This window comes from Passer domesticus, chromosome 5, assembly GCF_036417665.1.
Source record: "Passer domesticus isolate bPasDom1 chromosome 5, bPasDom1.hap1, whole genome shotgun sequence".
NCBI classification, from domain to species: Eukaryota; Metazoa; Chordata; class Aves; order Passeriformes; family Passeridae; genus Passer; species Passer domesticus.
Window position 1 is genome coordinate 48,229,337 of NC_087478.1, and position 26,476 is coordinate 48,255,812.

Here is a 26,476-nt window from a genome sequence, read left to right on the forward strand (position 1 = left end):
GAAGACACATGGCATTATTGTTTCTTCATTACAAATAGATAAAGGCCCACTGACCCTACCACAGACACCCACAGCACAGCCACAGCTGCACCTTCCTGCATGGACTACACAAGGCCATGGACCTGACCCCTTGCAGATAGGTGAGCCAAGGATTCAGAAGAGGCCTGGAAGGTACTCTTGGTTTGAGGGAGGTACTGAAGCAGGATGTTAAAGGATGCTTCTGCCTCACAGGCACAAGGAAAGTGAAAAGATCGTTTCACAAGAAAGTTCATGTACCTGCTGATCAACAGCCACAGCATCGAGTCCATTGTACATAATATTGACCCAGCCATCCTTGGAAGCCAGAACAAAAAGGGACATCAGAGCCTGCAACATAAAAAGCAAAGCTGATGTGGAGCAGGTGCATCTGTCAGGCAGAAAAAAAAATTATTGTGGGTTTATGCTGTAACACACAGAGCACTGAAATACTCTTCCTGTGTCTCTGCGCACATCAAAACCTGCTCTTTCCCCTGTGGAGGACAGGGACGGGGTGACAGGAAGCCATGTGCAGCCAGACCCACCAGAGGAGAGAGTTTGTGAAGAACATCATCTTCATGGCAGGAGAAAAGAGAAAATCAAGCTCTCTACCGCCACCACTTTTCTTTCCATTCATCCTCTAAGTGTCATTCTGACACCAACTCACTAGTGGCACAGCTTCTGCATGGGCATGCATGCCAAATAACTGCTCCTTCTGGCCCAGACATTGGCTTTCCAGGCACTGCATCTCTTCCCTGGGGAGGAGACAAACCCTGTGTTGGGTTCCCATCAGAGGGAGGGGCTGTGGGCCAACTCACCTGTCCCAGGTTGTCGAAGTTATACTTGTGGTGCACCCACTTGTAGTTGGCTGCCACGCAGTCAGACCGGTTGGTGATGTTCCTGATGTCGACCCCCAGGCAGTGGTAGAACTTGCCCTTGAAAAGCTGCAGGAGGGGAGTGACCCCATCAGCCCTTTTCCCCACAGGGCTCCCCATGCTCCCTGGGATGTACAGAAGCTGCCAAGATGCTGCATGGCCCGCAAGACTGCAAGCCACATAGAGCACGACAAGGACATCACCAACACAATGTACAGCACAGGCTCAACCATTGCAAAGGAGCCAGGACCACCCTTGTAAGATCACAGTTGGCTTTTCAGCCTCCTCCATTGCTCCAGGCCACCAGTGACTGTAAGCCCACCATCTGACAGCCCTTAAGGCAGCCTTTCTGGGTTCAAAAGGAAAAAGTATCTTCTAATCAGTCCCCTAGAGTAATCTTCACTCCCTGCTTCCCAGTTACTGAGAGCACTGATGGGAAAAGATTTCATCTGAGGGTAAAGAACCAGAAAAAAACATCCTCTTCTTCTCATATATATTTTTTCACAAAGCTGCACTGCACTTCTGTGACTCTTCTGCCCAGGGCTCTTTTCCCCATATGGAAGGTACTGGATTGTGCATTTGTACAGATGCATCAGAGCAAACTAAGTATAGCGCATTCCCTGAGATGGAAGTAACGCCCACACCCTTGCTCCTCTGCAATGCAACAGCCAAAAATAAGGAGGATTAAATAAAAAAATTAAAGAAGCTTGTGGGTGGATTTAGGGCTCAGAGTGAGGGGAGAAATAAAGCTGACTGGAGACGGGGTTCATGCGAGCAGGCACTGAGCTGCATGCCCTTGTGGGGTGACATGAGTCTGTCCAGGGAGCTGCTGTGCCAGCCCTGGGCTCTCACTATGACACTGACCCAAACCCTGAACCAGCTGCTGCCAGGTGTGAGCCCTAACTCCTGTCTCTCATGTCCAGCAATGCCTGCACTTGGTGAGCACCTGTCTGTGTTTGCCAAAGGCTGTGTCATTATGGAGATGACTTGTGGAAGAGGGTAAATACAGAAAATTCACTGGCTTCGCTGTCTCTCCTGCTTTGCTTGGCTGCCTGTGTCTGTTATAGGACCTGGGGGTACAGGTGCCCTTGGGGTGGGGGCTCAAGGGATGTTTGATGGACAGTAACAACCTACCTGCACACCCAGGATGCCAAAGATGATGAAGAAAGCACAGCAGATGAGGACAATGTTTCCTATGGGCTTGAGGGAAGAAATGAGTGTCTCCACCACCAGCTTCAGACCAGGGGCTCGACTGATGACTCTGGAAAGGAAGGAAGGGGAAGGGTGACAGAGGGACAGGGCAGTGACATTTAGCCTAAGCTAAGCATTTTCAGGAGCAGCAGACTCCTGTCTCCATGTGCAGTGACCCCTCAATGAAGATCCCTCCCCCGTGATCAAAAAGCCTTTTCTCTCCCATGGATTTGTTCTTTGATGAGGTACCTCCAGCATCAGACCCATATGGCTAAGGGGGACCTACTTGTGGCTTATTGCTTGTTAAAGACCACATTTTGCCTGGCACAGCTAGATCTGACTCTGGGACTCCTCCTGGGGATAACCAGTGGGAAGAGGGGGCCAAGCGGGGCTCGGTGGGGTTCTGACCGGAGGGGACGTAGGGTGCGCAGCAACCGCAGCACTCGCAGCACCCCCAGGATTTTGGCACCGCCAGCAGAGGCCACTGAGACCACAATGTCAATGAGAGACACAAAGACCAAGAAGCCATCCAAGATGTTCCAACTGCTGCGGAGATAAGCCTGGTCCCCAAAATACAGGCCAAGAGAGACCACCTGGAAGAGAGAGGAGAGAAGAGGGAGTGAAATGGCTCCTCTGTTACCTGGTAGAGGACAACTATGGAGAGAATGGGAGGAGGGGGAATAGTTATCAACTCCTCATGACACTGAAGGGTCATCTCATTATCTTTTCCTTTCACCTGGCTGTCTGTGAAGGAAAACACCTTTTTTTGCCTCCCTGAGTGACCTGACACTGTAGGCGACACAGAGGAAACCTTTCTCTGCCACACCAGAGACTTGGGGAAAGTCTCCCAGTTCAGAGATCACGTAGGAGGTAAAGTCAGGCACCAAATCCATACTTTGGCTCTAAAAGGGGTAATTTGTTTGTCAGCAGTTCTCAAAAACAGTGGGTGCTGCAGAAATTGGTGGTCATGGGGAGATATTACCATCCTGCAAATCACAGTCGAAATTCAGACATGAATTTCAGGGGTTTAACTTCCAGCACACAGTTTTAGGACTTTTTCCTAAATATGAGAAGGGAATAACAAGGTTTTCTGATTGTTGCAAAGTACTTTGACATCTATTGAATAATTATCTCAACGTTGAGCATGTCATTAATATTGTTGTAATGTCCCCCATTCTTGCTCCAGGAGAAAGGGAATGGACATTTGACATAGTTACAAAATCCATACTTGAATGCCAGCTACCCTTCGTGAATATGAAGATCCAGCTGGATCTAATGCCTATGATAAACATCTCCTCTATGCCTAACAAGACAGGACTGAACCCCAGGCAGTATCTGCCTTTATAAAGGTAGAGGGAAGGACTGGCACACCAAAAAGATGAACACATTTTAAAAGGGTGCTGAGCAAATATGAACAGTGTTTGACATTGGGAAAAGGCTCTGAGCTGTTCTCCGTAGCTTACCTTCAGTGTCATCTCAGCTACAAATATTGCTGTGAAAATGTAGTTGGACACAGTGAGAAAGATTCTTTCCTAGAAAAAAATAAACAAAAAAAAAACAAAACAGAGAAAGACCTTAAATGTATTTTGACTACTTCTTGTTACTCTGTCAGTCCCCTCTGATGATCTTGATATTTTTGCATTCCTGTGAAGCATCTGAAAGTTGATGAAATAAGGGAGATGTCCCTGGCAGAGGTCAGTGCTAGGCAGATTTCAGCTCATATACCTAGGCTGGGACAGGATCCCATGCAGCTCTGCCAGACCATAGTGGATGGGATTTTTTTTGCATCCTGCAGATCTGGTTTCAAGGCAGTCTCTGCCCTTTTCCATCAGTGCTGCTCAGGCCTAACCTGCTGCACTGACCTGGCACTCCTTCCCAAAGAGCTGCTGAGCACAGACCACTGATTGTGTCCAAGTGCAACAAAGTCTGGGAGTCAGCTGAGGCAGAGAAGCAGAAAAGGTAATTTCACTTGCCAGCTTGAGCTACCTCCAAGATAGCTCAAGAGCAGCATACATGAATGATGATGTGCCATTCCTACAGCATGGAAGTTACTTCTGTCTCTCAGTTCCACTCCTTGTCCCTTTTGCCATTCATCCCTTATATGCAGGTTCCTGGAGGAGACACTTACTTTCCAAGACAGAAGGAACTAGGCTTTCTGTATTATAAAGTGGGCCCCATTACAGGAGCCTGCAGGGGAAACACATATTTATGTCAATTACTAATACTGAGGTATTTGAATAGATGAGTCAGAGCTGGTGTTTAATGCTGAAGTTCTTCCAGAAATCATACCAGCACCAGGAACACTCAGGAACCACTGTTAGAGGTTGTGCTATAAAGTGGGTGACAGGTAATGGTTCTCACCGTGCTTCTGTGCTCAATCTGGGGTCTTTCCAGGGCAATGGTGATGCAGTTCAGGAAGATGAAGGCCAGCACTACATGGTCAAAGAGCTTGTGAGCAATGATGGTTTGGCAGAGGAGGCGAAACCTGCAAGAGAGTTCCATTAGGCACCTGTGCCTTGGGCAGAATGGATTTAGGAGCAAAGAGGACACAGAATGAAGAATTCTGGCCAAAACTGGGCTCTGATATAGCAGCTTTCCTATCTGTGATACTGATGTCCCTTGGAATGGCAATAGCCCAGGGTGGTACATGGTCATACAGGGAGCCTGGAGCAGAGCAAGGGCAGAGCAATGTGCTGAACCTCCATTGATTTCTCCAGTGCCAGAGTGGTTTCCTAACCACTATGACCCTGTGCTCCTCTCTTGCCTTGTAAAGAGGCTGAGTTCCAGTTTTCCTCCCAAACTCACACTTTGTACCCCACCACAGCAAAGAGGCCACATGACGAAAGCTCAGGAGAGGCAAGTAGGTTGGCAGTTGTGGGAACCACACTTCTGAAAGACACTGTGTATGTTAACATAGGTGCCACATAGAGCAAAAAAAGCTCTCCCTCATCAGCTAAAATGAAAGCTCTTTCTTTTCAAGGAGCAGTATGAATGGGTGACAATAATGTTAGCTGGGGTACGTGGACATTTTCTCCTGTGAGATCTCTTTAACAGGAAGAATTCAACCCAAATTTCCTTTTTTTAGGCAAGAAGAGTTCTAACTTTACCCTAAAAGGTGTGATATAACTGATGGTAAGTTGATACTGGTACTGTAAATTAAATGAAGATGCTATTCTGGTACGAGGGGAGGAAATATCAGTATTATGGAGTCATCAATAATACATTCTTTATCCTCTTTGTACTAACATTAGTATTCCCTGCCTCGCTTTGCTATAAATATTTATGATTACAGAAAATAAAAATGGGATGCTCCAAAGGAAGGGAAGATCACAATAGCTATTTAGGATGCTCAACTTTCCTTTCATTGCCACAATCTAGGAAAAGAAATGCTGTTTGGCTGTAGAAGGGACAATGGAGGAGAAAATACACATTCTCAGCTGCTAAGTTTGAAGTTGCTACCTAGCACCAGGGGATGTGGCCAGCAGAGCAACAAAATCTGCCCCATTTTCTCAACCCTCTCATGGCAAAAACTGCACAAACCTGTTCTGTGGAGAGAAGAGATATATGGACCAGTCCTCGCGTAACTCACACCAGTCCGGCTTATAGACTTCCATCATCTTCCGGATGCGAAAGCACAGGCTCTGTAGGGATGCAGCAGAAGCAATTGCCACTGGTCACCTTCCCACTTGCCTGAGAGAGATATTTTTCCTTTCACATCTGACTCAAACACACCACTACCTGTTCTTCTTTAATCCCTCGACTGAGAAAATCAACTCAAAGGCAACAAGTCATGGAAAAGGTAGAAGCTGCTTTGCCAGGGCTTGTTACCTCTTGGCATCTGGTTTCCTCCCCAGCTCATGAAAAATAAAACTGCTGGTGTCCCTTCTAGAGCAGGATGCTGTCCCATGATGCCTTCTTTGAGGTGTTGGAGGGACTGTATTACACAAGGACAGTGTTTCCTCCCTACCTCAGCTAAGTCAGAAGCCAGGACAAGAAGGCTTTCTGTTGGCACTTGGGCTGAGAATTTCACACAGACATTTATGACTGTTCAAATTTCTACTGACCCTCACTCCACTTTTTCCACTTTCTGGTCTGCTCACAGATTGCTGTCCCCCAGGCTGATACCACAAAACCCACTTGCCTTGCCTGTGGTGCCTGTGCCTCCTGCTCTGGTCTGCTGATGTTCCCCACGCAAAACTCTCACTCTTGCACAGCCTGACCTCTCCTATCTTGCAGAAATCACTGGTTGCACTGCTCTGAAATAACAGCCCCTGACTGACCACATGTACATGGCACATCTGCCTTCCTCCCACCACCCACCTGCCTTGCAAGCAGCCTGACAATGTGGTGTGAGCTTGTCTGTGCCTAGAAAGTCCTGTCTGCATTTAGTCCTCCAGGTGTCCTCCAGCTCTCCTAACACACCTTTGCAAGACTTCCCATTCACAAGCAAGAAGACTGAAATTTGAGGATGGATTTGGAGTTTCCCAGAGCACTGTGATGAACCCCAGGCTCCTCCACCAAGCACTCACATAATCTATTTCTTCATCATCCTCTCCCTGTTCTTTGTGGTTGTTCATCTTTGGGAAGATCTCCTTGACAATACTGGGCATTTTGCCATTGCAGTCCTGATGCTCACTGGCCCCAGGCGGTGCTCCCAGCCTATGGGTCACTCTGTGGCCAGAAGGGACCGAGGCCAACTCCAGCAGGTCACAGGAGCCTTTGTTATCCAGAGAGAGTGTCCGGCGGTGATGAAACACCCTTCCTGTCCCATCCGGCTCCCCGTCTGCCGCCTTGTGCGCTTCCCCAGACAGGAGGGACTCGTGCTCAGCTGAGGGAGGTTTGTGTTTCAGGCTGTGTCCCCGGGCCAGGCTGTTCCAGCTGGAGCGACGGCTTCCCCAGGCTCCGCTGCGGCTCCAGGCACCGTAGTGGGAACTGCGGGAGCTGGACTGTAAGAGATTGGGATGGGGACTCTGTGACTCTGGGCACAAGGAGGGAGCATGTGCTCCCCTCTCAGATCACAGACTGTTCCCTGAGCCCCCAAGCCAGAAGGCTGCCATTTATCAGACACTGAGCAAGTTGCATGGTGGGAATTCAGCAGCAATCTCAGTAAATCTGACAATAAATTGGTAATGAGTTAGCAATGGTGTTGATTGTGATTACTTTATAGCACCATCTGTGTGCAAAGCACTTTCAGGGAAGGTAAGTAATAAAGCCAAAGGCCAGGTGCCTGATACTGTTACTTACACCAGCACAGAGCAAGAGTAAAGTTCTCAAAGAATCTGACTGGCAGCTTTTTACACTGCGCTGGGGTTAAGGATAACACAAGGTACAGGGTGATGGATCGTCTGACACACCATCTTTGAGTCCAGTCTTAGTAAAAGGGAGAACTGAGAGAACCAGGCTTGTAGGTTACAGCCTAGTCCAACCACATCAGCAAGGTAACATGTAGTACATGGCTGCTAGCACTCCCTGTTTGGAAATAACAGGGGCATGAACCCTTTAAGCACCAAGGCACTCCCCAGAGCTGTGTACGCCAGTGGGTAGAAAGCCCAGAAGCTGATGTTACAAGGTGGACAGGTCTGAGATGCACTGGTTAGACAAACCTGCATGCTTGGGGAAGTGCTATGGGGCAGCAGAATCTGCCATGGGGAGCTCAAAGTCAAGATTTCCACTGTTACAAAAGCTCTGACACAACCCCATCTGTAACGGGACTTGGTGGTTCTGCCATCACTTCTTAACTCAAGGCAACATTTTGTGTCCTTTAATCTAGGAAAACAAGGAAAAGGCAAGGAGGAAAAACATGTTCCACTGTAAGAGGGAGACTGTCTTCTTGGTGTTCGCCCTCTCCCACACTCAAAGGAGTATAGATAACTAATCTAGAAATAGATTTCAAAAATCTGGAAATTTAGAAAAGTAATGTGAACTGATCTGGATTCTAAAGACAGGCAATGGAGTTGTGTCAGAAGCCTACAGCAGCAGGGCAATCCTTCCCAGAAATCCCCAGATGAGGGCAGAAAACCAACAAAGTGCTTGGCCTTCAAAGGCAGGGTATGACACACATTTCTACTCCCTCACTCACCAAGGACCGCTGGTCGTAAGTCATTCTCCCCAGGGACATCACACTGCTCTTCCGGGAGCCAACAGCAACACGGATCTGGTCAAGTTGCAGTGAGTTGCGTGAAGAGTTGGTGACCCCCCCAGAAGCCACTGGTGGGTTGGAAGAAGGCAAGGATGGGTCCAGGTGCCCATTAGGTGTCACAGGAATTGCACAGAGCTTGGGATCTAAGTGGAAAGATGCAGAAAGAAGAATGAGGAAAGAAGAAGTTGGGTTCCTCACTATCCAGTGACTGTTTTGATGCTTAAGCCATTTAGCATGTTAACAGCAGCTAACAGATTGCTAGCCCTTTAGCACCAATCACTATCAATTTCTCTGATTAGGGTGTGGTGACAAAGGCAGTGCAAGCTGGGAAGGCTTTAAAGTCATTTCCTCAGCCTCCAAAACCAACCATGTCTTTCCCTGGGGACAGACAGACGAGCAGAGTGGTGGCCAGGCAGCCTCAGACTGACAGGCAGAGCATGAAGGGGAACAGAGGAACAAGAGCGTGCTTCTGCATGCCAAAAGCAGACACCAGTGTCTTCAGGTCTGAAAAAATTCCACCAGCTGTCAGATTGGCTACTTAAAGCAGTTAGGCTGAAACACTGGGCAAGAGACTAAGATGTAGGCATAGCCACAGCCATCCATGTACTAAGGTCACCTTAAAATTCCTGCACTCATACTGCACACAAAAACTGCATCCCAGTCTATCCTACTACACTGCCCTTCTTCAAATGACTGATCCTTGTCCTTTAAGATCTAGGACACTTTTGAGGGAAATCTTAAGTCCTGCAGATGACCATCAGCATTTTTTGAGATGCATGGAAAGGACAGGGTATTGAGTTTTAATGCCTGAAAGGACTGGAGCAATCATTTTTGTTTGACTTATTGCATAATGAAGGTCACCTATCCACGTCTGCATGACAGACAGCCATGAGTCCACTAACACCTCTGTAACCTCTTCCTCCTCTGCCATCTCAGGGGTTTGACTGCCTGCATTCAGCATAAGCTCTGATATGGTGCAGCCATGTAACAGAATAGGACTGCTTTGAAAAGAGCTAAGTTGCGGGAAAAACTGCGAGCCAAACTCCCTGCTGAGGGAGCTGCATTTATGCTCAGAAATGTGCCTGTGGTGCTTGTCTGAGTTGTGCTGTGGGTATGTTTGTGCCTGTCCTTGCACCTTGCTGATCCTGATCCTCTTGCTGACAGGACTTACTTGGCTTTACCTTAGACCTTCCTCACCACTGTGGGTTTGCCTGGTAATTACCAAACCATTGGCAGACTCTTACTAGAGTCAGTGGACCTGCTCTGCTCACCTTGTGCAAGAGTGTGCAGCGTGGCCCCTGCCCTCCTGCTTGGCTCTCTGTCCCCTTCAACTCCTGGCTCAGCATCCATTGCAGAGCAAGCTGCTCTCACTGCTCCCTGCCTCCAAGTCCTGTTTGGAGTATAATACCTCTTGTAGAAAGACTTTCAGTCTTTGAGGGATAGAGACCTTACCAGGCGGTTTCTACTCAGGTTGTTCCCACTGTTAATTATCTCTTCTTGAAAATATATGGGGTTTTTTCAGCCTGAATTTGTCTAGCTTGAATTTTCGACCTTTCCAATCTCATTATGCTTTTTTCTGCTCAATTAAAGAGCTATCTACCACCACAACCCCCTCCTTCTGGTCTACAACTACAGAGCTCACTCTTGTCAAGTAACTTTCCTGATTTCTCTAAGCTTCATTAGTCTCTCACTATGAGGCAAGGCTTCCAGATTTGCCTGAGTCCTTTTTACCATCTTGGTATCTCCTCTCCAAATGTGGGTTTCAGATTTGGATACAATGTTCCTGAAATAGTGACCCTGAAGACAGCCAGAGACAGCCTCACTTCTCACTTCCAGTTGCTGTTCTGGAGGTCATTCAAGAACTGTTCCACTTAGCTACCACATTCCTCAGGATGCCAACATGTCTCTGCTTTTCCACAAATAACATCACAAACTGGCATAAAGTTCAAAATTAAAACTGGCAAGTTCTCAGAAGTGGGAGTAAATTTTCTGCAGAATCTGCTTTTAGATTTCTCACCAAACAGCAGCAGGACCCAAGCAAATAAGACTGTTTGAGTTATCATACCTGAGCCTTCCTGGACCTCTTGGAACTGATCAAATTCCTCCATGTTTGAAGAACTCTGATCTTCATCTGAGTATGACCGGTTAGCATCACCCTGGAACACACAAATTTAGAAGTTGGGAACTCAAACAGAAAAAATAATTTGTTTTTGCCTTTCATTTCTGGAACAACTGCAAAATTGTCCTTGGCAGTCAGGCATCCAGTGTCATCACTGGAAAGAGTCTTCTGTGATTTGGCCCCATCCAGGCCAAAATCCTCAGCTGCTGAATCCACTGTATGAATGCACTGCTGCTTTTGTATGGGTAAAGGGCTCACCCTAAAGCAGGTTCTGTTGTGTTACACAGAAGAGAAACTGTGAATCCTGTTCTGGAGATCCTCTTTCCTTGCAAGAATTAACACTGGGTTTTTTTCTTTTGCTTAACTGAATACTACCCTAACAAGGGTTATTTCATGAGTGAAATTAAAGAGGGGTGATACTTTGTAAGGCCTCCAGTCCAGTATGCTCGAAGTGTCACAAAGGATCCCTTTTTAGCACCTCTCTTCCTCTTCCTGATGAAGTCTTGGTGTCAGCTCCTCACCTCAGCCTGGAATCCCTCCACAAGAATGGCCACCAGAAGATTGAAGAGTACATAATTGCCAAATGTCATGAGAGCCACAAAGTAGAGGGAAGCCCACGGTGAGGTGGAGGCCATGCCATTATAGAGTACAACATTCCAGTCCTCCTGGGTTAGGATCTGCAAAAAAGGGTGAGAAAGTCAGAAAATATTGAAGGAAGAACATGAAGCGTATTCCCAGAAAAGGACAGTCAAAGAATACACATCCAGACCAGACCAGGCCTCTGAACTTCCCCATTAACACATACCCACTGTCACTGTCCAGCTGTGGCACTGCACCAAAAACCTTAGCTGAGCAAGAAGAAACAAGAACAACCATTAGGACAGTCATGTGCTGAAGTGAGCGTGTTAAAGCTGGGAGTTGCCACAACAGGAGTGACCTTTGCACATCGTCTCCTAGGAAGGAGGAAGGTGCCCTGTTTGAGATATACACCAGTCGTTTGGTTCCAATATGCAATTGTTCTTCCTCCACAACCTTTTGTGCTGTCAGGAGTCACTGCAGTGTTCCTCAGTGAGGAAAAAGCATCTCATGATCCTCTTCACTTTGCCCTGACCCACCCATAGAGAGCAAAGTGGGCTCACCTGGAAGACGGTGACGATGGCCCACAGCAGTGAGTCAAAATTCTTCCGGTCAGGAACCGTATCTCCTGTGTCTGTCCTGAGGCTGAACTTGCAACCAAAGATGTGCATTCCCAGGATGCTTTGGAACAAGATGATGTCAAATATAAATATTTCGGCCACCACAATGAACTCACCAGAGTAATTCTCTTCTCATGAAAATCTAATGCAACATCACAGCAGCAAGGGGTACAGCAACACAATCAGACCACTGGGAGCTATCTGTGAAGAAGGAACTACATATTGCAACCCAGTAGGTCACAAAAAAATTTGCTTTCCATCTCTTCTGACTCAGAGCTCATATATTTCCTCCAACCTCTCAGTCAGATCTGTCCTTTCTATTGCCCTTTTTGCTCTCATATGTCTTCATCTTGCTATTGGGGCATCCATAGCATGCACAGACAAACTTTCTCAGTTGCTTCCTGCTGCTCTTCTGCCAGAATCAGCCTCCAGACTGAACTGTTCCTGTAGCTAGTCCTCATTAGCAGGAGACTTCACCTATCCTGCAATGGGACATTATGCTCAATGTCTCATTTGCTGGCAGTATTTTACCACCCCATCCAGGCCAAAATCCTCAGCTGCTGAATCCAATTTAAGGCAGGAGCAAGTTCAGCCCTTATGAAAACATAAATATTTGTCAGTACTGTCTTGGCCTGGAGCAATGGGCAAGATGAGTTATGCAGTCATGCTCTGAAGCTGCTGTCCCTATGAGCCACACAGATCCACTCCAGCACACTGTGAGCTGGCTGCCTGCTCACCTGAATATGAAGATGAAGAGCATGAGGAGCATGCAGAAGGTGGCTACGTTGTCCATAGTCTTCATCAGCACCACGAGCTGGCGGCGCAGCGCTGGCATGAAACGCACCAGCTTCAGCACCCGGAGGAGGCGGAACGTCCTCAGCACAGAGAGGCCCCCGTCTGCCTGGCCAATGATCTCCCAGATGCTGTGGCCCAGAGAGGCGCGGCAAATACGAGGGACAAAACAAAATACAAGTGAAGAAACAGAAGAAAACAAGGAATAACAATGCTAAGTCTTCACTTTGGCATTGGCAGTACAAAGGGGTGAGAGAGAAAATCTGTCTGAGCAAGGCAAAAGTATGAACTACAGGCTTATCCTTGTATGTTGAAAGCTGCATTTATGCCTTAAGAGCATGCACGTGGCAGTACATGTTGCAGGAATGAAGAAAGGCTTGCAGCATCAAATTTCAGCAAGACAAGTTCTTCTATGACATTTTAAACCTTTGCAACATCTTCAATTTTGCATTTTCAAAATATTTCCCAACTAACGTTAGTTGTGAACTTAACAAGGCAACAATTGCAACTGCCTCCAGAGGAGAGAACTGAGTGACAGAAATGCTGCGTGGTTTACATAGCACCAACACCAAGCATTGGGAAAAGACATCTTGGTCTCCCAATCCTTGGCCTTGTGCATCAGCCCAGCTCCCCTCAGTGTAGCTGCTAAATATTTTTTTAAATACTCTGCAAGCTCTGTGGTACTCTTTTCTGTGTGTATTTCAGCTGATCCCCAAGGCCCTTGTCACCTGATGATGACGATGATACTGTCAAAGATGTTGTAGGGGTTGCGAAGGTAATCAAAGAGACCAAAAGCAGCAAGCTTCAATATCATCTCCAGGGCAAACATGCTTGTAAAGACAACATTGCTGATCTCCAAGATGTTGGTCAACTCCTCTGGCTAGAGAGAATGCAAATTCAGAGAGTCAGAACTGAAAGAGCCCTATAATTATGAGAAATACACTGTTACCCTTCCCAAGGAACGGGGTTGGTAGGGAGTTGTAAATTTCCATGGGTGAGACTAGAGTGGAGCTGGATGGCAACACTTGCACTCCAATTCCTTTGCAGATTTGCTACCTTCATCATAGATTAGATCCCTAACAATTTTTTTTTCTTTTTTTTTTTCACTAGAGGCAATCAGGAGCCTCACAGCCATTCACACAGCCAAGGCTGACCAAGAATCTCCTACTTCCCACCTCAGATCCCGTTCCCCTGGTTAAAGGATGCTTTGTTTTGGGCAAAGAACTTGAGTATTTCTTGAAGTATTTCTGCTGATTTGCAGTCAACCTCTTCCTTCAATAATTTCTTCTTCTGAGGTTTCCACAGGTAGCTGGCTTCTTTTTTTTTTTCCCTCTTGAAAATTTGGAAAACATTTAATTGACTGGAAAGCAGTTTCCCTTCCTCCTCTAAATATTACTGCACCAATCTGCCCCTTTCCCCTCTATTTTTCCACTTCTCCATTTTTCTCCTCCCCTTTCCCCACCAAACCCTTGTATGCATTAGTTTCCTGGTTTTGCTCCATCACTCTTATTCTATCCTCAGAGTGGTCTCAATAATTACTGAAGAAACTATCAAACTAGACAAGACAGCAGCAAGGAGGACCACACTGCTAAAGCCTATCTGTAAAGGACAGGGAAAGAAGAACTGGGTGAAGAATACAGAAAAATGAACAGGAAGAGGAGAAAGACAAATGCACAAGGTGAAAAATCCAAGAATGACACAAGATGACTTTTGAAACATAAAGAGGGTACATCTTCCTTTGCATTGGTCTGAGCTGTGCCTGACCACCAAGCCATTCTTTTAAGCATCACATAAAATGGATGGTAACAAGAAAACTGCAAATGTCTGCTGCAGACAGCAAGAGAGGACAGGCATTCCTGGCACTGTGGAAACGAAAAGTGAGTCCCTGCAGGTCAGAGCCAATATTTTTAGCATTAAATCAATATTAGTGCCCACAAAGAAGGGAAGTCATGGTCTCTCCCCATGGTCTGCAAAATTGCTGTTTTGCTGAAGGGTGGCCTTTGCATTGGCTATGCCTGTTCCCTATACAGCTGGTGGAAAGGGAAGAGAGGGAGGAATGCAGTTCTGGTTCTGGCTTTCTGCCTGAAGCTGGGGTCTGCTTTAACCCCTGCTCTGAGGCCTCCAGGGGCCAAGATCCTTCCAGGTGAACAACTGACCTGGAAATTGCTCCTCACATCTCTGGCTTCTCATGACATTTGTTAATTTCTTGCACTCCTCATTGCAGCTTTTTATTAAAATAGTCCATGTCTTTAAAATGAAAAAAAGTGGAGATGGATCAATTTCCATCCATAGTTACATCTGAAAACCACCCTGAAAATGACAGAGAAAGGAGTGGAGATAAGAGAAGAGAGAGAAGGAATGAGCAAGTGCATGTGGGAAGGGAGAGATGAAGATCACTTCACCAAGACCCAGCAGTAACAGTTGCTGAGAACATGAGGTCTATATGTTAAACTGAGATGCCAGTTTCAATCTGAATCAAACCATTATGTCAGTGAAAATAAGCAATGCAAAAAAGCAACGGGTTATGATGGCGGCTTCTCCTCCTTTCTGCTTTCCATACATTCTTCCGTGCTCTTGTAGGGAGCAACTGATTTTTGAAAAATCATGCTTGCATCTTGCTTGTGGAAAAGGTCACCTGTTCCTCTGTCTCTCCTTCCCTCCTTGACATCTGTTTCTCTAGTCAATCCTCACCTGTTAATCTATTTCTAATGGAGCATCAATCAGCCCCAGCAAAGCATCCTTGCTAGACAGAGGGACAGGAAAGACTAGGCAGAGAAAGAAAGACAGAAAGAAGGAATAAACAGAGATAAAAGCAGAAAAACAGAAATCAAAAAACAAAGCTGGAAAAAAATTAAACTCACTAGCATCCACAAGAAGTAGAGAATGAAAAGTAGAAATGAAAGTAGAGAATGAAAGAAAGAGTTGTTTTAAATAGTGTAGCAAAGAAGTAAATGCTGGGAAAGAAAGAGCAACACAAAAGAAATGAACTCAGGGAAAAAAGAGCTGATAAAGAGGAGCCAGATGGAGAGGCACTAAGGCGGACCCAGCAGTGCAGCCGTTTCTGGAGATGGAGCTAACTTGGCAGAGTGCAAAGAGCTGTCAGCTGGGGGCCGAGGCTGCAGGGTGGGGCTCACCAGGGGCTGTGTCCTGTGTGGTGATGTCCTTGTTCCTAGGGCAGTGTGGCTGGGAGTGACAATGAGGCTGGTGCAGGGGTCCCTTCTATGGCCAGGGAAGTGTGAACTCGATGCAGTGAACAAGCAAAGAGGAAAACTGCTTCTCTCCTTTTCTTCCTACCAACACATGGGTTCTCCAACACAGTGAATGTTTCTCAGTTGTGAGGTCCCCCCAGGCTCCCACAGACAGCATTCAGGCATTCAGCATCTAAACCCTTCCTCCTCCCAGGTTCACCCAGAAACTGTAAATTGAAGAATCCCCAAGGAAAGAACTGAGCTCAAGGCTACTTTAGTCCAAGAAAAAGAAAGGAACACCAGAAATCTCCCCACGAGCCAAGACAGGACACATTGCCAAGACAGGACAGACTGATTAACCCATCACTCTGGAAGTGAAACTTGAGCATAATTATGGGAGCTGAGCATGGGGGTAAGGAGGGTGGTTTGAAGGGGAAGAGATCCCAGGGGGCAAGCATGTCCAGACACAGTATTTTAACCAGAATGGTTAATCTATCCTATATGGATCTCTTTCCCAGTTCATGAAACAATCTAATTCATATCTTTGTGGAATAATGTCCTCCATCTCTAACAATGTAAATCAAATACTGAGAGCAAAATATATTATTCAGATTTACTTCAGCACTCCTGTCCCATGATCAGAAACTAGAACTGGGGCAATAGAGGGCAGCAGCTCAGCTTTTTTCTCCCTTTCAATTTCTTACTAACTTTTGAGCTCTTTTGCTGGATTTGACTGAAAATATAATTAGTCCATTATCTGGCAGGAGACAAAAACTCCTGCATCACAGGAAAGGCAAAGAAAATACAGATCACCATGAAGCCCCCACAGGAAAAGTTTCTCCTAACCAGGAGTAAATTTGCAACTGTCTAGAAACTGAAGAGTAATTAATGTGACCTATGCAGACCAGCCCTACTGAACCTACACATCACTGCCTCTGTGATGAGATCACAAAAAAGAAATATTTCATAAAGACATCTTTCCAGCCTGTCTATTTTTACTCTCAAAGTCACTTGGCAATAATTAGAAGAGCCATAAAAATCAGCTATGGAACATACCAAATTTCACATAAATTTAATCCCCCCTCCCCCCCAACCAATGCAGGATTACATTATTTTTATACTCTGATTCTACAAGGCTGAGGTACTGTGGTTTCATCTACCACTCCAGGGAGACTGTTCCATCCTCACTAAACGTCAGCTGGCTTGGACATTTGCTGAATGTTTCTGACAAGGAGCAAATAACAAAAAGAGAAGCAATAACTGTAAAAGATGAACTTGTGAATGCAATAAATGCTGGTATAAGGTGAAATCACACAGGCTAAAGGATATGAGGGTACTGATCCACAGGATGGGTCTAGTTAGGAAACAGAGGATCATCATCTAATCCACACACAGAGACCTCATAAAGAACTGATCTGATGTACGAAGGAAAGCTGTAAGTAGATACTGTAGAAGATAAACCAAGTCACTCAGCTGTCTAAAGTGGCTGCTAATGGCAGAGAGGCTTGAATCCAACAGGCCATTCAAGAAATACATGATGAGAAAGGCAGTCTGGGAGATTCAGCTGGGACAAGCTTTTCATTCTCATGCTGAATAAGAGAGAAAAGTCAGCAGCACCAGACCCACTGTGAATATTAAGAAAAGAATAAGCCTCTTAAAAGAATTCTTCTGGACAGCCACAAGAATCTAATATTTTCTACACTGGATTTTAAAAATAGACATTTCCAAATAGAGGCAGATCTGAAGAACTGCTAAAACTATTTCAAGCAGGACAAAGCTTGAAATGATGGGTCTTGGCTTATGCAATGTCTCAGCAATATCTAAAGGCCTAATACTGGGAATATTACATGGTATATTGCACACTGATGGATTTAAATAAACATAGCTATTTACAAATGATATCTTGTTATAAGATCATGGATTGAAAATGACTCATAGAAATGCATTTTTTCCTAAAATGAACTGATTTCCCTCACAAGAAATATATATGCAGATGGAAGCTGCCTTGGCCACACAATCAGGACTGGATGAAGGACAGGATGAATAAGCCAAATGAAGCCAAATCCCAAGGTCATTTGAATATGAGTAAAGTTATTTGAGTTGCTGAAGTTAAGTCTCCTGGAAGAAAGCCACCATGAATATTAAACACCTGAATTATAACAAACAGTTTAAATTCATGTCTTTCTGTCTGTTGGTCAAGACAGGGCAGCACTCACACATGTGCTCTGTCCCCTGAGTTTGTGTGTTTATAAGCCTGAAATTTGTGCCTCACCTGATGGCTGTGGGTGCTTTGGTCAGCTTGCTGGTGAACAGCCTATAAAAAAGTGCAGTGGCAAGTTGCTGACACACATGCCATGAGCTGCCCAGGCAGGTATGTCCCCAGAGAGTGGCTAGGCTTGTGATAGCCCATGTACCCAAAAATAAAAGCTCAAGAGGTCTCCATGGGCATTAGCTCTGGGTCAGAAGACATCACATGATGAAATAGCTGAAGCAACAGAATCTTCTTCAATCATAGGACGGCATCACCCTGCAAAGCACAGATCCTGGTGGACAGAGGGGCTTTGCTGGACTTGGTTCTGTGAAAATTTGTGCTTTTAGGAGAAAAGACAACAGGGAAAAGAGAAAGAATAGAGAAATAAGTAGGCAATGAAGCACCAGCCTAAGATGTACTGATGGCATGGTCTGATAAAAACTTGAGGAGAGCAAAGGGAGGTATAAATGTCTGTGTGCTTCTGAATTAACTGCTGGCAGAAAAGAACACAAAATTCATGGTATGGTCTGAATATGTTTTAGTCTTCTTGTGCCAGGATAACAGAATTGAGTACACATTTTGAATAATCAGGCTGCACCACCTTTTTCAGTTATGATCAGTTTGGCTGACAGCTCTTCTGGTGGAAACAGCATGCAGGGTCATAGGCTTTTCCCAACTACTTATGGATAAAAAGTGATAGTACAATTTTAAGGACTATCATTAAGAACTTGCTATGAGAAACCCCAAGGCTGCAGAGGCAGATCCTACTGTGCTGCAGGCTGCACAAACACAGCAGAGGCATCCTAGAAGGGCTTAAATCTGCACATACAATAGTCCGAACATGAGAGTGAATTCTCTATCTCCAGCTCAAGTATTCTTCTGTCAAACTATTATTCACGCTGTGTCCATTAAACCAGGATGAACAATGGCTCTCCCTGCTTAGTGATCACATCTTTAAAATACCAGTGGGCAGTTTTCAAATTGTCCTGGGCTCCAGCCCTTAGTCATCTCTCTGCTACGTGATAAATACTTTGCTCTTTTTTATCTATTTTCATGAGTCAACCCCTCCAGCGTCTTCTTCATTCTCCTCTCTTCTGGGCTCCTGCCAGTATTTTTCTGGTACTGAAGCAGCCAGTGCAGTTTTGAATTCTGGGATCAAATTAAGGTGTCACAGCCTTGTATCAGAAACTAGCTGGGCTTTGAAAATTGGTTTAAAGCTTGATACGTGGGTGGGATCCAGACATCTGAGGCTTCAAATACTGCCTCAGACACTGTGTTGCCTCAAACAGGGAATTTAAGATACTGTGGGTCTGAAGGTATCTTCATCCTGGTACAGCACAGGAATCTGAGTGCCTTGCTTGAACTGGGCTCACTGCCTGTCTCTTTGCTGCCTGAGACTGTGCTCAGACTTCACCTTGGCTCCAGAGCTTCAATACAGTCAGCAATCTCTTATTTTGTGATCTGGGCAGACACATGGAGTGACTCTTGGTCACATTCAGACTGGCAGCACAGATCTGAGATGTGGATGTACAGCATGGACTATTCAATGCAAAGTGCAGCAGAGCTACCAACCAGCAATGCAGATACAAGGCAATGAGCATGCTTAACCCCCTCTGATGCTGGCACTGCACATCACAGTGTAGACACAGGCTCTGTCTCCCAGCTATAAAATGAGGGCACACAATTGCTCTTCATCTCACAAGTCTGCCATTAGGATAAAGTGTACGGCTGACTCAGAGCTGCCTGCAAACTACTGGTGTGAAAGTCAAGCCTGTGCCCACACCTGATGCTTGTGTCTGACCTATCAATCACTTCTTATTCTCAGGGCAAAGGAAAGGCTCAAGCAGCCTGAGCCCCCAGAATGACTGGAGATTGGAGGTGGTGCCTTTCCTAGCCTTCTTGTATAGATAGAATGTGCTCAGACATCTCTTAATTAAGTTGGGAAGGCTAGCAAGCTGATGGATTTGAATTGAGATGCTGGTGAAGTGCCTCTGACATCCCCAGAGGGCACATTAAATTAACCACATAGATTAAGGATTCAGTAAGCTAATGAAGAGAGAAATGAGTGAGAGAGATGAGGAAGATGGAAGAGACGAGGATGACAGAGGGAGAAGCAGCCAGAATGTGGAGACAGGTAAAAAAGAAAAACAGTGGGACGAATGACCAGGGAGGAGGAAAAGAGAGAGACTGAAAAGAGCTAAGAGGAAAATAAACGGAGAGAGAGACAAGGCGATTAAGTATAGGTACAAGAAAGTAAGAGACCCTGCAAGATCCTGAGGCTTTCTCCAAAGTCACGCTGGGACCATCTGTGCTGCAGTCTGAGGTCCAAATTGCTCAGTCTCTGCCTCCACCAAGATGCATCAGCTGCTTAGCAAGGCCATAACCCCCAGCAGGAGCGGGGAGTCCACGCTGCCCACCTTGTGCCCTGAGGTGCTTTACCTGTTCGTGGTGCTCAATGCCCATGCTGATGGTGTTCACTAGGATTGCAATCATGATCCCACGGTTGAAATACTTGCTGTCCACAATCACTCGAAGCTTGACCCTCACTTCTCGCCACATGTCACTGCAGAGCTTCAGCCGTCCTCCTTCTTCCAGCTCCTCATCCTTCTCCAGCGCCGAAGCACCCTGGTCCTCTTGGCTGCCCTCCCCCTCACTGGGTCCTCCATCCTCCTGGTCTGAGCCAGCGCTATCCAGGACTGAGAGCCTTCTGGATGCCTCGTGCTCTGCCCTGTGGCATCGGGGGCAGTTGGTGGGATCGGAGGTTGCTGTCACAGCAATGGGCTGGACCAAGCCCTGAGGAGGGCAGCCAAGAGAGTTGTGCTGCTGGCAAAGCCCTGGAAAGAGAAATGGTGCTGCTTAAAGAAGGAGGATACGAAAAAGACATTCAAAGTGGACACCTGCTTGGCTTCTGGGTATTTAGACAGGGTAACTGGGCTTTTTAGCTGTGGGGATGATTAAACACTGACACGTCATCTCAAGGGCAGCAATGGAAGCTGTTGCCATTGGGAGCTCTATGCTGACAGGCTGTGTGTCCAAAACACACGGTACTCTTCAGCTTGCCTTTGATTAGACTGAATGGGGTGCATGTCCATCAGAGAAAGAATTGCTTTGTCTCATGCAGAAATCATAGCTTGAGAATCACGAGCTTGTGTTAAGTGGGACCTGAGGGGAGAAGTGGTCATGAGAGCTGCTTTTGGCCTGAACTGCTACAAGTGGGGTCTGAGAACCCCCAGTCTGAACTGAACTCTCTAAATCAGAGAAACTACATTAGCAAAGCATCTCAAGAAGCCAGAAGAGGTAACATGGGAACACTTCCTCCTGGCAGTGTACACTATGAACCAGAAAAATCTAAATTTGTGTTCCTTGATCCTCCATTTTGGCCTGGAAGATCAAATGGACACCGGGGGAAATAAAGCAATTAATTCATTAACACAGTGCATGAAGCCTGCAGAAACTTTTCTCCCAGCAAGTAAAGAAAATGAAAGTTTGAGTATGCAAGACACGCTGAAGGAAAATCTGCCTTTTTGGTTGTTAATGGGAGCATAACTTAGGAAAGGCATCAGCAGGCACTTAATACTAACTCTATGAAATAATTTTTACAGTGACTTTTCCAGCCAGGAACCCAATTTAAATGATATCTCACGTCTAATTTTACGCAACAGCATGTGCTGCCGTCAAGAGAAATTGTCTCCATTGTCCTTGCACATCAACCAGACTTCTTCAGCATCACTCCTTAGGTTCAGGCGACACCTTATTGCAACACAACTCTCTTTGCCTCTCTCCTGAGGTCTGGAAGCAACTCACTTTGGGAGGAGAGCTCTGGGAGACCTGCTGTGCCACCAGATTCTTTGCCCCACTTTGTTGTATCCCCTAATTCTTCTCTCTCCCAAACTGCTATCAACGCCTGGCTATACCAGACATGGAGCCCTTTACAAGCCTTTATCTCTCTATGGTCTCTGGGTTTCAGATCTGGATTATCCATGCTCCCTGCTGGTCAGCCCTGTTCCATTCCCATTCTTGCTGGTCACCCCCACCTTGCTGGTCTGGCATGCTGGCCACAGTGCCACGCTCATTGGCCAGTGTTAATTCTAATTCTGTGCTTTATAGGCACAGGTCCTTTGGCAAGATGGCACATGGAGATGGTCCCAGCTACATTTCTGCCACTGGCATTTCCAGCTTTACCCAGGCAATCCTTACTGTGGCGCCTCTGGCTTTTCCTGCTGCCGCCGGGTTTGGCATGGCCGGGCTCGTGGCCGTGGCGCCAGCTCTGCACGCTGTTGTACAGCCCCAGGGTGCGGCGCTTGGCCTTGCGCAGGATGTGGCAGACGTACTGGAAGATCTCCTCGTAGCAGTCTCCCGGCTCCATGTAGCTGGCAACGGTGCTGGAGGAGAGGTACCGGGCCCTCTGCTCCTGCATCAGCTGGTGCTCCCGCTGCTTGGTCTCCGAGAACTGCGTGGCGATGACCACCAGGCACAGGTTGATCATGAAGAAGGAGCCCACCTAGCAGCAAAGGAGGAGAAGGGACCAATGTCAGCATGAGAAAGAACATGTGGGAGAAGGAATGTAAGGGGAGAGAGGAGGGGAAGTGACTGGAGGCAGACAGAGGAGCAGGAATCAGTCTGCATGTGGAGGAGAGGTTTCAGAGAAAGCCAGGAGTGCATGAGCTTGGTTCTGATAGCTCACTCAACATAATTTCCATGCAGAATTTAAAGCTATGCATTGAAATTCAGGAAATAGGTCCAGCTTTCAACAGCTTTTGGGACCCTTAGCAATCACTTATAAGTTACATACAAACGGTAAATCCAATGAAAACTGGACTTTATTTTCCCCTCTTCTTTGTGTTAAATAGAAGGTAGGAGACAGAGAACCAGTTTGGTTGATTTCTCCTCTGCTAATTAATTTACGACTGGAAAAATCATGCACTGCCATTTAGAGTCTCCACCTCTTGGAAGAAATGTCAGTGTTCTCAGATCATTTTAATGACATACTAGTATACTTGGGGCATGTTATTGATTTCTACCATTTGCACCTTAATTCTCCATATAGGGAGATGGGGCTTTCTTGAAATGAGTGAGCTTTTGAAATAAAAAAAGATTTTGCAAATAAAACGTGTACTTTTTTAGAAGGACACTGAGTAGTCTGTTAAAGCCAAGCTTCCTTGCTTATTTTCTATTCTTCTGATACCAGACATATATTAGCTCTTCTTTAACTTGTCCTCAGGCCTACATAGGCTTGTCATTTCAAACACAAAAACTGTAAAAAACATACTCCCAATTTCTTAGAAAGAGCAAACAAAATGCCCAAGTTCTCCCTATTCTCCATACAGAAGCCCAAATATCTACCAGGCTTAATTTAAAGCTTGCCTGCTCCCTTTAAACCCCAGTTTTCCTATTTATAAAATGGAGCAAGCATTTCTTTGTGCTGGGAGTTCTAGAGGCAAAATAAACTCACCCTGTGTTACATATCACGAAATTAGAGATTAATTTCCACCAGGAGATCTATCCATAGATAGACAGATAGAGGATAAATCCTGGGCTTCAATATGATGAGAATTTCATACATAAAAGGGCTAGTAACTACATTCAAAATAGTTTTCAAAAGCTATGACACCTTGATTGGTGCCTACTCCCTGCAGTGCTGTGTCAATAGGGCACTGATAAAATGCAGAGCCTAAACTAAGAACAAGGACTCTCCACCTGCAGTGCTCTGAAACAGACACCGCGGGGCAGCCCCTGGGAGGAGATTAAGCACCAAGATTTCTGCTTCCCCTGGACCTGTGAGCATCCCTGCTAAGGGGCACCCTGGCACCAGTTTCTCCTGTATGAACCCCACAGGACCCATCTCCCCTCACTGTCCCTCCTTTGCAAGCAAACAGCTCTGAAAGACAGCAGGATTCGGTCCTGACCTTGTCTTCACACGTCTCCTCTCCTGTAAAGCCTTTCCAGCAAAGGGGACAGAGCAGGCAAAGGTGGTGATAAACTGACCCCAGTGCTTGTGAATGGAAAAAAGGTTTATTTCAGGAAGTACCTCAAAGCTTGTTTTACCTATCCAAGCAGCCTTTCCCTCAGTTCATAGCCCTTACTGCCCCCCTGACCAGATTGCCCTTCTGGTGACCCTTTCTCTCGGACACAGGTGCCCTTTGTTCAAAGGGGACATGTCCCTGCTAGCATCTCAATAACCCTTTGAAACATGAAGCTCTTTCCAACCACATTCGACATAAGGACAATAAAGTATCTCAAAATAAAGGGCTTTTTTCCCCCCCTCCTCCTCTCAGCACCCTTCAAAGCTGTTCTAATTCTGTTTCCCTTCATCACTGAACCCTTCTCTTCTCTTTCCTTCCCCCATATTTCAGCCTATTTTTCCTTCAGCTTCAGCATGCAGCCTTAAAAATTGAAATAATGCCTCGTTCCAATTCTTTTGCCTTCACCCAACACTTTCCCTAGTCTGTGATGTCTTGCATGTTTTATTTTAACTGATGAGCATATTACTGGAATCCAAATTCTTCTCCAATGCACAATCCTCAGCAGCATGATACTCATCTGGGCTTTCTCTTTTGGTTATGTCCCTCAGCTGGCACCGAGTGAGGCAAGGCAGGGAGATGGACACCAGCTGTGTGAGCATTTCTGGAACACCACTTGTGACACCGCCCCATACTCTGCAACCTCCCACAACTCCCAAACAACAAGCAATTAGGGCCTGCAACACCTTCTCTCTAGGCCACCAGAGGAAGAGCCGAGGGCTGAGATGCCCTCACCAGGACTGCACTGTCAGTCTAGGGTTGGCTCTGGAGAGGGGTTCAGGTTCACATCCCTGAGCCCTGTCCTCACAGGCACCATTTGCTGCCATCTCCCACCAGATGAACAAAAAGGGGGGGGAGCGAGAGGACTGGGTATGGGAACTACTCCCCAGTCCTTATTCTTTTAGCTAGACAAACACAAAAGCACATCAAACATAAAGTAAATTAGCTTGATTAATCTTTAAAACCACAGGCAAGTCCATAAACTCTCAGTCTCTGCTGAGCTGGGCACTGCCTCCCAGCTAGGAGAAGGACAGGAAGGGTCCCAGAAGGCTTCTAATTGAGTGATTCATCTCAGCTGGCTGAGCAGAGAGAGTCAGACATGGAGTCAAAGCATTTGAGAGAAGCAGATGGAGACCCTTGCTTCTGAGTCCCAACACAGGGTCCTGTTCAGCCCTGAGACTGAGGTGTGCTTTGATAAAGCAGATCCTGGCCTCATTCAGCCCAAAGTTCAAGCCTCATCTCTGCAATATCTGACAAAATCTGACTAGTGCTGCAGATCCTGACTTGTCAATTACTTTTACTGCCTATGCCTGGATATCCAGCTTGCCTTCTGAGGCCCATTCATGTAAGCACAGAGCCCTTCAAGGAGCCTCTGAGTGCTGCAATGCAGATACCAGTGTAAGAGCTCAGAAGAGCTTGCTCCAGTCCAGGAACCATAGCAGTGGCCGAGTAGCTGGAGAGGGGTCAGAGACACCTGGACCTCAAGCTGGAAAACCCAAGTGAAACACTGAGCCAACAGCAGGAAGCACTCCTTCCTTCATGTCATATCCATGATCTCTGGTCAAGGGGGAAGCATTTTAAAATCTGCTGAACACATAAAATGCTTTTCCCAGGTTGTTCTGTGAGGCCACTGAGTGCCACAGTTAGTCAGCACCCTTCCCCTCAGAGAAACAGATCTATGCAGGATTTCTGACTGTGCTGGGAGTGTATCCAGGTGGTGGAGCCTTCTTCCTGCCATATGAGCAGTAGCAGGTAATGCCCTCATGTAGGGGTTTGCAGATATCATGGTAGGAAAGAAGTCATGGATGAAAGCATAGCTCCAGACAGAAGCTGCAGAGATCCAGCCCCAGAAGAGTAAGTCTGAGCCAAGGCTAGAATGTGAGCGTAAAAGCAAAGAGTCAGGGCTTAAAGTACAACTGTCAGAACAAGACTGCTTAGAAAGCCAGGCCTTCCAAACATGGAGAAGGAGGGAAGGATAAAGGCTGGAAGGGTCATACTTCATGAGACTTAAAGAGGGATCATAATTTCTATATGAAGATTCAGACAGAAAATGCAGACAAATGATATCGAGCTAGACTTGGTGGTGCTGCTATATGCTGCAAAAGATGCTTCATACACCAAGAAGGTAGCAGGAAGGCTAAATACTTCCTTGGCCTAACTCCACCAAAGGTAAAGAATATATTCCACCTAGCATATGATTCCTTTGTTCTCAGCAGTCCCCAAAGTAACCTGAGATTCATGTTCTCCTCTGTTTGACAGAAATAAACCTATATGGCTTCTGCAAATGAGGAGGGAGTGTCTAGAAATGTCAATGACACTCTGCAGTAACATCTCAGGTGGAGTGTTTAATTGAGGGTTTTCAGTGCCTGCAAATTCAGAGACACAGTTTGAATCACTGTGAATCCACATGACGTGAGCCAGCACTAGAAGGATACTCAGAAACCAAAAATACGCTGACAGAATTTATGTAGTTTGAAATGTGGGGGGAAGGGCAGTTCCTGGAACTGGCCTACAAAAGACTGAGTATGTGTGCCCCAGTGGTTAAACAATGATCCTGCACAGTCCTTCCAGGCTCTGGAAGAGACTGGGGGTGTGGGACAAGGAGTAAAGTCTGTGTCTACATATTCTGCATATTCTACAAATTGGGGTATCCTGATCATGCTGCTCAAAGTCAAAATGCAGGTAGGTAC

General features: G+C 46.2%; 1 protein-coding gene across 8 annotated transcripts in view; it reads right to left on the reverse strand.

Moving 5' to 3' along the window:
• Positions 1-26,476, reverse strand: part of CACNA1I (calcium voltage-gated channel subunit alpha1 I) — a 164,612-nt gene that overhangs the window by 21,655 nt on the left and 116,481 nt on the right. For all 8 annotated transcript variants that reach the window (XR_010362403.1, XM_064420183.1, XM_064420179.1 and 5 more), the window contains 16 exons: positions 21,964-22,267; positions 20,206-20,600; positions 13,056-13,207; positions 12,273-12,458; positions 11,479-11,596; positions 10,861-11,016; positions 10,286-10,376; positions 8,161-8,363; positions 6,611-7,027; positions 5,622-5,722; positions 4,443-4,566; positions 3,545-3,613; positions 2,490-2,674; positions 2,025-2,151; positions 834-959; positions 277-366 (listed from right to left, as the gene is read on the reverse strand). Coding sequence is in view for 7 of the 8 variants with exons in the window: in XM_064420183.1 (XP_064276253.1) it covers positions 277-366; positions 834-959; positions 2,025-2,151; positions 2,490-2,674; positions 3,545-3,613; positions 4,443-4,566; positions 5,622-5,722; positions 6,611-7,027; positions 8,161-8,363; positions 10,286-10,376; positions 10,861-11,016; positions 11,479-11,596; positions 12,273-12,458; positions 13,056-13,207; positions 20,206-20,600; positions 21,964-22,267 (2,844 nt within the window). In the remaining variant the exon portion in view is untranslated. The remainder of the gene's footprint in view (positions 1-276; positions 367-833; positions 960-2,024; positions 2,152-2,489; positions 2,675-3,544; positions 3,614-4,442; positions 4,567-5,621; positions 5,723-6,610; positions 7,028-8,160; positions 8,364-10,285; positions 10,377-10,860; positions 11,017-11,478; positions 11,597-12,272; positions 12,459-13,055; positions 13,208-20,205; positions 20,601-21,963; positions 22,268-26,476) is intronic.